Source organism: Panthera tigris, chromosome A2 (assembly GCF_018350195.1).
Source record: "Panthera tigris isolate Pti1 chromosome A2, P.tigris_Pti1_mat1.1, whole genome shotgun sequence".
NCBI lineage: Eukaryota > Metazoa > Chordata > Mammalia > Carnivora > Felidae > Panthera > Panthera tigris.
The window spans coordinates 51,586,595-51,597,155 of record NC_056661.1 but is presented as its reverse complement, the minus strand read 5'-3'; the positions used below and the strand labels follow the sequence as shown (position 1 = coordinate 51,597,155).

At 52.6% G+C, this 10,561-nt stretch overlaps 1 protein-coding gene across 3 annotated transcripts in view; it reads left to right on the top strand.

Moving 5' to 3' along the window:
• The first annotated feature begins 700 nt into the window (after positions 1-700).
• ATP2B2 (ATPase plasma membrane Ca2+ transporting 2) overlaps positions 701-10,561 on the top strand; it is a 116,696-nt gene continuing 106,835 nt past the window's right edge. Inside the window, exon 1 of one of the 3 annotated variants that reach the window (XM_042979512.1) lies at positions 701-940. In XM_042979512.1, the coding sequence (XP_042835446.1) occupies positions 742-940 (199 nt within the window). In that variant the 5' untranslated portion in view covers positions 701-741. The remainder of the gene's footprint in view (positions 941-10,561) is intronic. The other 2 variants (XM_042979511.1, XM_042979510.1) reach the window with 2 other exon arrangements.

The window sequence follows — 10,561 nt, the reverse complement described above, 5'->3', positions numbered from 1 at the left end:
GTGTATGGCAGGGGGATGGGACCTAAAAGCAGGCAGGTTAGGTGTACAGAGCACCCTGAGCTGTATAGGTCAGAGGGTGTGTATACACCAGGGTACATGTCATGAAGTCAGTGTGTTAAATAGCAGAGTGGATGATTAGGGGGTTAGGGTATGTTACGAGGTTGCACTAGGCTGTGGTGGTTTGGGGGTGGTATATTGTGGAGTGCCCAAGTGGGCACAGTATATTTGGGTTTACAGTGTTTGCTGCTGTGCTATGGGGTATGGTATGAAACACCCACATTAGGGTATGTGTATATGTAGTGGTTGTTATTTGGGGTGGTTTGTGTGTGTACAAGCACGTGCAGGCTGGGCCTTCCTAAGCACCTGTCCCATGAAGCCTTCAGTGCCTGACCCTTGTCACCACTCTGTGCTTGCCCCCACAGGAGCCACCACCCCTGACCATGTAGATGCCAGCTCCAGGGAGCAGTATGGGCCCCACTGAATGGAGACTCCTGGGTCTACAGCCCTGAGCCCCTCCGGCCCCTGGACGTTGCCCCGTGCCCAGGGACACCCCTTGGAGCTCACCACCGCTGTCGCCAGCCCACCTCGGCCGCCCCCTCCCCCTGGGACCCAAAGTCGGCCACCGGGAGCCACAGTCATCCAGTGAGGTTGTGCTAAGGACAGGCACACGGAGCCATCGCCCAGCAGCCTCTTGTCCAGCGCTGACTCTCGGGCCCACCCTGAGCAGGGACTGGGGCAAACATGGGTGACATGACCAACAGCGATTTTTACTCCAAAAACCAAAGAAATGAGTCGAGCCATGGGGGCGAGTTCGGGTGCACAATGGAGGAGCTCCGCTCCCTCATGGAGCTACGGGGCACCGAGGCTGTGGTCAAGATCAAGGAGACTTATGGGGACACTGAAGCCATCTGCCGGCGCCTCAAGACTTCACCTGTGGAAGGTAGGTGTGGAAGACTTGAACACAGTGCTTGGATTTGGGATCTAGACACCCAATCCCTGGCCTCCCTTCCCCAGACCCCAGGAACCGCCTCATCTGGGTTTAAGCATGGGACCACAGCATTGCTACTGTGCATTCAAATCCAGCTCCATAACCCACGTCACTGGCCTGGGTTGTGTCCAGCTGTCCCAAATCCAAACTCTGATGGTGGCTCCCTAGGTGTCTGGGGCAGCCATAGGCCATGGAACTGCTGGAAGACAGGGAAGGCAGGAAGATGGGCCGTCACAGGAAAGGTGACAGATACCCATATGTGTCTTGCCCTGGAGATGGGTGTGGGGCTTTTGTGTAACTGAGAAAATGAACAGGCCTAGGATCTTGGGAGAGAGAGGGTTTCAGCTTCTGGGTGCTCCTCTGAAGGGGACCAAAGCCAGGTCACCCGCTGTGAGGCAGAAGGAAGAGAAACCAGCCCAGCCTGAGCACCAGAGCATAGAGTGTGGGTCACCATTCCCACTATCACTTTCCCCTTGCCATGAGGGAGAAGAATTCCCTGCATAAACCCCAAAGATATGGGTGTGAGGCACCTCCACAGCACTCCCCATGCAAAGAGGCTACAATGAGCCTCAGTTTCTTCCTGTGGAAAATGGAACCGATGGCTACCTCACAGTGCCTACTAGAAGCCTGAGCATACAGTAGGTGCTCAATAAGTGGCAGCCATTATTATTCTAAAAAGTGGATGATAATCTCTCCCCCAAGCACAGATCACAAGCTGGAAGACAGCATTTGAATTCTTTTTTTTTTTTTAATTTTTTTTTAATGTTTATTTATTTTTGAGACAGAGACAGAGCATGAACAGGGGAAGGTCAGAGAGAGAGGGAGACACAGAATCTGAAACAGGCTCCAGGCTCTGAGCCATCAGCACAGAGCCTGACGCGGGGCTTGAACTCAGGAACCGCGAGATCATGACCTGAGCCGAAGTCGGATGCTTAACCGACTGAGCCACCCAGGTGCCCCAGCATTTGAATTCTTATCCCCATGTGAGAGATGAGAAATCCAAGGCCGAAAGGTCCCTCCTGTCCTGTCTCCTGACTCCAGTCCCCATGCCCTGGGCACTGCTGTGTACCAACCCTCAACGCATTTCCTATAGAGGCTGCTTAGGGATCCAGCTGCTCACCTAAGCAGAAGTTTAGAAACACCTTGCTCTCTTGGTGTTGTTTGGTTTTGTTTGAGGGTGGGGAGGAGAATAGTAGCCCAGGGCTTGAGAACGGCTATATGTGCCCCAAGACAGGAGGGAGTCCTGCCTGGGGGCTCCTGGGCCTCATGTGAACCCTAGTCTGTGGCAGAATGATCCGTGCTCATCTCCGCCATCAGGTTGGCACACTAGCCTTCCGGGAGGCAGGGTTGCCCTGGTCATCTTTGTCTTTTCTATGGGACGAGGAGATTCTCTTGAGTTGGAAAATCTTAAGTGTCTCTGGGCCTCAGACCTTGTGAAGAACCTAATGAAATTGTAGTCCTTTTTCCCAGAAAAAAAACAAAAAAACAAAAAACACCCACATACTACAGACATGGCTCACGCTATCAGCACATTCGCAGAGCCCCTCCAAGCAAAGCCATGGACCTTGGCATACGAGACAAACCTTGGTGTTAAGAACCCCACCCTCCCCTCCCCCCTGACAGGCTCTTGGACCCTGGGAAATTGAACGCAAGCTCCAGCACCGTCCGGGGCCATTACCATTTGGTTTACTGTGTCCCCCACTGCGTCCTGCTGGGAAAGCAGGAGCACACCAAAGGGCAGGGATCCTGTCCTGCTCCTCTCCACCCATCTAGTTCCCAGTCTGGTACCTGGCACAGACAAGGTTGGATAACTTCCCAGTAAAACCCTGAGACGTGGCCACTGAGTCCCCAGCCCACAGGGAGCAGCTCATATGGCTGAGCAGCCAAAACAGCACATAATTCAGCCCAAGTGTAGCATGGACCCCAGAGCTCAGAGGAGAGGCAAGGTGGGTGGACCGTGAAGGTCAAGGAAGGCTTCCTGTAGGAGGAGGCATTGGAACTTGGCTATGGAGAAAAGAGAAGGAAAAGCATGTAGCATGGCATAAAACAGCATTTCTTAGGTGGAATCCCGCAGAATGCCAGTGTACTTGCAAAAAGGTAGGCGTTATGTGGGAATAAAGGAGACCCGGTTTTCTCATCTTCTCGGAACATTGCTCTGCTGCCTGTCAGCTGTGTGTGTTTGGGGCCTTTTGTCTGACCTCGCTCGGTCTTGGCTTCCGAATTTTTCATGAGGACCCAATGAGATCTCTGATGGGAAAGATCCCTGAGAAGGAGGAAAGGCCGCTGCAGGACTAACCAGAGCCTCTGCTGTGTTGGTCCCTAGAAGGATCTCCCAAGTGCAGGTAGAGCTGGAAGAGGTTTGGGGAGAGGCAAAAGAGCAGAATGCTATTGACCTCAGACTTGGGTGACCTGGGTTCAAATCCCAGCCCTGCCATTTACCAGATGTGGGATTCTGGGCAAGGTATCCACCACTCTGTGCCTCGGTTTCCTCGGTTGTAAAATGGGATCATAATAGTGACTGTCTCATAGGGTGGTGAGGGCAAAGTGCAGTGGCTTAGAACAATGCCTGGCGCATGGACAGTGCTACGTGTTAGGATTCAGCCCCAGAGACTAACCACCTCCATTTCCGCATTGGTAAAATGGGTTGTGAACGTTGAATGAGATTAGGCCGAGTGCCTGGTCTCTAAGTGCTTTATAAGTGTCAGCTCCTGTTGCTGTTGTTTTCATTATGGTTATCATTAGTCTGGAAGAAGCATGTTCTCTGGAAAAGGTGGAACCTGACCCTCATGGAATGCTGGCCAATGTCCGTGAACGGTGTGACTACTTTTTCCCAGGCCCTTCTGTGTTCTCATTGCACGTGTTCCTAGAAGCATGCGTGGCTATCCCATTTTGTGGATGAGAAGCCTGAGGGCTCGAGGTCACCACCACAGTTCCCATCAGAGCAGACTTTGGACACAGCTCTCTTGGACACTATCCCCAGAGGTGCCTTCACACCTGAGCCAAGCGTGTGCACCTGGGAACAGTCCTCTAAAGACGCCTTCTGTGCGATGAGGGCCTGAGTAGTTGGGGGCCACCTTTTCTCTCGTGTTCAGCATTTGTCCTGCCCTGTTTAGCCCTCTTCTGACTTTGAGAAATGCTTGCTTGGCCTCCAGCCCTAACCCCCAGCTTAAAAGCCATGTGGTCTGGGGCTGTGCCAGGCCTGGACGGGGACTCAGGTTGGCCATTCCCGACACCCCCTGTGCCCCTGGTCTGCTCACGTCAGCAAGGAGCCGGCCTCTGAGTCACTCTACAGGAAACTGCTCCAGGCCGTGCATAAATTAGCCTTCCCCTTCACATCCAGCTAATTTTAGGCAAAAAGATCTCTGCAAGTGATAGAGGGAGGTTGACACCAGCAGAATTCAACTCCCACCCGGGGTACCACCTACTGCCAGCACAGGCAAGGGACTCAGTTCCCATGACCTGACAGTGTTGGACTTTCCCCCTGAAGTCCTGACTCTAGTGACAACTCTGGGGTAAACAGGCTCCCTATGAGGGCCTCTCTCCCTGAAATGAGTTCTCTTTCTTTCCTCTTCCACTGTTGGTTCTGTTCCACTCTGGTGATGCCCTTCCCTCCTTACCCTCCACTGCTTCCTTTCCTTCCATACCCTTCCAGCATAGGACAATAGAGCCCAAGGCCCAGCTTCAAATTCTGACAGGCTTACTCTTCAAGGGACACTTATCTTCAAGAGACATACCGGAAGAATTCAATTAACTTCCCCCAGCAAGCCTCCATTGCCTTATCTGTGAAATGGGAATAATAACACTACCTACCTCACAGGATGTGAATATTAGATAATCCACATGAAGGGCTTAGTGTGGCATATAGCATATCCTAGACACTTCCAAAATAACGTTCATTGTCATTATTATTATAATCAAATATTTCTTACAACAACAACATGCATGGGCCATATCCTCATGAAAAATGGGGCGATTAAGTAAGACGGTACTGAGCAAAGAGTAAAAGTGCTACCAGAGAAGGCTTCCCAGAGTAGGCTACTTTGTGATGAGTCTGGAAAGATGGGTGATGAGTGGCCTGTGAGCCCCCAGAGGCAGGAGCTGTTTGTCATTCTCCACTGTGTCCCCAGCACTTGGTACAACACCTGGGGGATTGAACACATATTCACCGAAAGAAGGGAAGGAGATGGGCACTGAGGTGGCTTGGTCAGTTGAGTGTCTTGACACTGGATTTTGGCTCAGATCATGATCTCACAGTCGTGAGATCAAGCCCCACGTGGGCTCCGCACTGAGCACAGAGTCTGCTTAAGATTCTCTCTCTCTCTTCCTCTGCCCCCTCCCCTGCTTGCACACTTTCTCTTCCTCTCTCCCTCTCTTCCTCTCTCTCTCCATCGTTCTCTCTCTCCATCGTTCTCTCTCTCCCTCTTTCTCTCCCTCTCTCTCTCCCTCTCTCTCTCCTTCTCTCTCCCTCTATCTCCCTCTATCTCTTTAAAATAAAATAAAAAATAAGAAGAAGGGAGGGAGACAGAAGAGGTTGGGGATACCCCTGGTGCGGGGTGGAATGGACAGAGGGGAGGCTGTAGCCAGGGGACAGGACACAGGACACACGACACACTGTGTCACCCATGGAACTGGCTTCAGTTCCCCAAGCTCAGAGTGGCATTGCCCTGAGCTGCTGGGCAGGAACACCCCTTGTCCTTCACTTCCTAACACCTGCACCTCGGGCTGTCAGAAGAGGCAGCTCAGACAGGTCCCTCTGGGTGCCCCCTGCATTGTGTGTTTCCTGGTGGGGGAGAGAAGGGGACAAAGAAGGTGGGGCAGCAGCAGGGTGGGGTGGGAACTGGATACTGGAGTGTTGTGAAACAGAACCTCCGGTTAATTTTGTATGAATCCTGCGGCCTGCCCAAGTGGAGGAGAGAGTGGGGCTGAGGGAGGAGAGGAGAGCGGATCATGGGGATGGTGCCTCATGTTGCATAAACACAGTGTTAAACCAGAACATCCGCGGACCCGGCAGGGCCTGTGTCATCATCCACAGAGCTGCCACCAGCTGGGCACGGGGGAGGGTGTGAAGGCCACGTGTGTCTTAAATGTCTCTGGGTCCCAGGCAGTGGGGATCGTCTGTTTATCATTGTGACGCTCTATTTCTCCATGTTCTCCATCTCCCATGCATCACGGGGGCCCGGAGAGGTTGATAGGGAAACCGAGGCAGCCACAGATTCAGCAGTGTGCCAGGCAGGGTGAGGCTGGGCACCGCTCAGACATGGGGTCCATGTGGGGAATTCACTGCCTGGCCCGAGATGTGCAAGAATGCCTCTCAACCGGGGTCTTCAGGTGAAGTGGCCCATGTTCCGTTGTGGAACCCAGGACTCTCGGGGTGAGGTCTGGAGGAGAAAAGCTCATCCAAGTATATAAGAAGCTGAGGAAGTGGGGCACCTGGGTGGCTCAGTCGGTTGAGTCTGACTCTTGACTTCAGCAGGGTCGTGAGATCAAGCCCCGCATCGGGCTGTGCAGTGAACTTAAGATTCTTTCTCTTCCTCTGCCCCTCCCCACCCCCACCCCCCCACACACACATACATGCTCTCTCTGTCTCTCTCTAAAACGGAAAAAAAAAAGGCTGAGGAAATGCAGTTGCCTTCTCAGATACTTGCATGGGTGGAGGAGGGGAAGCTGCGTAGGGGGTGCTCTGGCCTCCCCTCTGTCACCAAGCAGGATCCTGACCTCGGGAGCAAGACGCTCACACTCTCTGGACCTGAAATGGGAATTGTGCCACGTTTGGAGACAGTGAGTTGAAAATACTTTCAAAGTTTTCTGCCAAAGAATCATCTTCCCGTATTCCCTGAGTATTTCTACCCATTAGGATTACATTTGATAGAAACCCATCTTAAACTGGCTTATGCAAACACGGGATTTTCTGGCCTGTGCCAAATGAAAGGTGCAGAGACCATCTAGCATCAGGTAAGGCTGGATCCAGGACCCTCAGTGCTGCAGGAGGGCTTTGTCCCTCCCTCTCCTGCTCTCCTTCACCTCCATTGCCTTCCGTGTTGGTTTCATTCTCGGACAGGCCCTCACACTGTTAGCTTCAGGCTAACACCCCCCCATCCTGGCCCCCCCAGCAGCCAGAGGCATCTCTTTCCTCATGGTCTCCTCCCCTGGGTCCCAGAACAGATTCTCATTTGGCCACCTGGAGTCACATGGCCATTCTTGACCCAATCCCTGCGGCCAGGGGAAGGAAGAGGCGGATAGGTCAGATCCGGGTCACATGCTCACCCCAGAGGGATGCAGGTCAGTCCATCCAGACCACATGGAGATTGTGGGAGGGAGAGGGAGATAGAGGCACAGGCCACACATGCTTGTGGGCCTACTGTATGGAAGGCCCCACTGTGTGCGGGGAGGGTGTAGGCATGCTCTGTGCCCTGGAGGAGAGCTTGGCCTGGATGAGGAGAAAGGGTGGAACTGAGGAAGCAGCTGAGCAGTAAAGGAGCGTTTGGGTCACAGCCAAACCACAGCATTGTTAACATTTACACCAGTGTGGCGGGCATAAGCTGGGACCGTCCACAAGAAGTAGGTATATGACTCGTGTCCCAGCAGTGAAGTGGCCAAGTAGGGGTCACGGTCAAATCCCAGCTGCACTTCTTCTCCAGCTGTGGAGCACTGGACCAGTTATCTACCTCTCTGTGCCTCAGTTTCCACATCTGTAACATGGGATGATAACAGTGCCTCTTTCATAGGGTTCCTGTGAGGATCCAAGTAATATGCACGAAGTGCTTGGTGCCTGGCATGCAGCAGGTGCTATGTCGGGGTCAGCTGTTATTATTCTATGCTGAGGATTCTGTGTGTGACTGTAGGGGCAGATTGGGTTTAAGTTAGCAGAGAAGACAAAGGCAGCTTATCTGGGCAGATCAGTGGGCCCAAGCAACGCCAGGGGAATCTGTGGGTTTAAAAAAAAAAAGCCCCATATCTGATTGGCAATGCTTACACCCCCCCCCCCACCACCATCACCAGGAAAAATACATCCCTTAAAAGCACTAGCTTTCTGTGAAAGTCTGATGAATCACGTGTGGATGCTTTCCAGAATGCCACCCTCACATCTTTCTGAATCATCAATAAGATAACCCCACATGTTGATTGAGACACACTATCCATTCTCCCAGGCGGAGGCAGCGGAATGTGTGCTAGGCCAACAGTTCTGCAGGCCTGGGCGCGGCCAGAAGAGAACAGGACAGGTAGCAAAAGCCCTGACCTGCCGCTGACCGAAGAGCTTCTGGGTGGATTCCAGCAGGACTGGATGAACTTCGTTTTCCACAGACAATGCTGAGTGGCCTCGTGGGTGCTTTGCACAGTCAGGCACCCACAGGGGAGTGGAGGCTCTAAGCAGTTGTGCGGAGCGTTTATGGGTGCGTGTCATGCTGTACAGACCCACTGTGGAAAACGCAAGTCCCAGAACTACCCAGCAGCTGTAACTTGCTGTGTGCAAACTCCTCAGGGCCAGGCTCTTCCACTGGGTTGCCTTGTGTGGTCCTCACAACAGCCCCTTGAGTGGGAAACAAGCACTTGGAGAGACAGGGGGCCCTGATTCTTTCTCTGAAGAGATCTTTGCTCTGCAGAATAAATATGCACCAAACACTAAGTGCCTACTCAGGAATGCAAAGAGCACAGGCTTTGAGGCCTGACTCCACCACCCTGGAGGACTTTGAGCGAGTCATTCCATCCCTGTGAGCCTCGAGATCCCCATTTGTTAAGGGCATGATCATAGTGCCCACCTCCCAGAACCGGTGGATACAGGTGCTCAGTGACTGTCCCACTGCTTCCCCTGCTTCAGGCATGCCAGGCAGAGATGTAGGCTGACACACATTCACTTGCTGACCACGTATGTATTGTGCACTTACTGTGTGCAGGCTTGAGCCACACTCCTCTTCTCCAGGCTCCTCAGGAGCGGTGTTTGTGTGATGTGGCTGTACACAGGACAGGTGGGGCAGCCAAGACAGGGACAGCCTTCCAAGACATTCCCTCTCCATCCAAGCATCCAGGGCAAGGAGAGAAGGATGTCAGACAGGAGACAACTCCAAGGTCACAGAGGCAGTCAAGAACCAGTAGGAGAGGGCAGCCAGGGGCAGGGGCCCGGGCCTCAGTCCAGGAGGAGGAAAGGAGGGAGGAGCCCCTCCTGACCCCCTCTCCCTCCAGAGCTCCCTAAAGACTTCCGGGAAAGGGGGTATGCAGAGCTGGGTTGTAAACTTCCCTGCCCTGAAGACCCTCCCCGTCTAGCTATGATACCAGTGACAGCTGTGACACTAGGGATGCATTAACACATATCGAGTGCTTTCAGACCAGGCTCTCCGTGGAGGATCCCTGGCACTACCTCATTTCATCCTCTCAGACAGGAATTGTTCATATCCCCAGCTTACAGATGAGGAAATTGAGGCTGAGAACAACACTAGTCAAAGGGGCCCAGCCAGGATTGGTACCCAGGCAGGCTGGCTCCTGAACATGCACACATAATCCTTCAGTTATTGCCTTCTGCTGACAAAAATAACTCTGCAGCCAGAGGGAGTGTGCTGAAGGTCAAAGGAGGAGGCGATCGGATCCATGCCTGATGGGGGACAAATACAGGAGAGGCTTTCTCGGGAGCTAGGTCTCAAAGGACGGGGATGAGCTGAATATGCAGAGGTGGAAAGGAAAGCACCCTCTTAGTGAAAGGGAACAGCATGAGCAAAGACCCTGAGGTGAGCCCTGGGACGTTCACGGGAAGAAATGGGGAATGCATTGTGCTTGGAGCCTAGGGGACATCTCAAAGGGCAGAGAACTCCGGCCCACAGACCGGGGATTGATTTTTGTAGACTGTGACTTTTAGTTGGTTGGTTCATGCTATGTGTGCAGACTCAGCTTGGGTAATAGGTATTTAACTTGTCTGTGCTGTCCGTGAGAGTGTGAAAAATGGGGATGGGGTTGGGAGAGGGTCAGAGTACAGCTCCTCTTCATGGACCAGAAGAGCCAAAGAACTTGCTGAATGTAGGAGAACTGAAGTTTGGAAAGGCGTTTCTCATACCGGGTTCTCTGGGGTTCCACAGAGGCACCCCAGGTACAAGGAGATAAGTGGGTGAAGCTCTGGGCTTCCTGCCCTACCATGTACCAGAGCAGCTCCTTTTTTATCTGCTTTGCATGGTGAAGCATCTGGTAAGATTTTTTTTTTAACAAAGAGTTTTAAAAAAAGAAAAGAAAAAAATTTGAAAACTTTTGATGAAATTAGAAAAAGGCAGTAAACTAGAGTATCTAAAAGCCTGAGTTGGGGGCCAGGTTATATAAGTTCTCAGCGCCTTGGTTTTTATATCTGTAGAATTGGCAGGTGGTAAACAGCTCCAGGGCCCATACTGGTCTGTGAATTCAACGAGAAAACGCACAGGGAGTGCCTGGCCCACAGTGGGGCCTCAGGGAAGGTTTGTCCGTCCTCTTGTGTTGGGTCCCCAGGGGGTGCAGGGAAAGGACATTCAGCCCCCCAACCTGTATTAGAAGAGACACTGAGCCAGGAAGATGCAGGGGGGACCATCCTGACTTTGGCCCTTATTAACTGGGACCATCTCA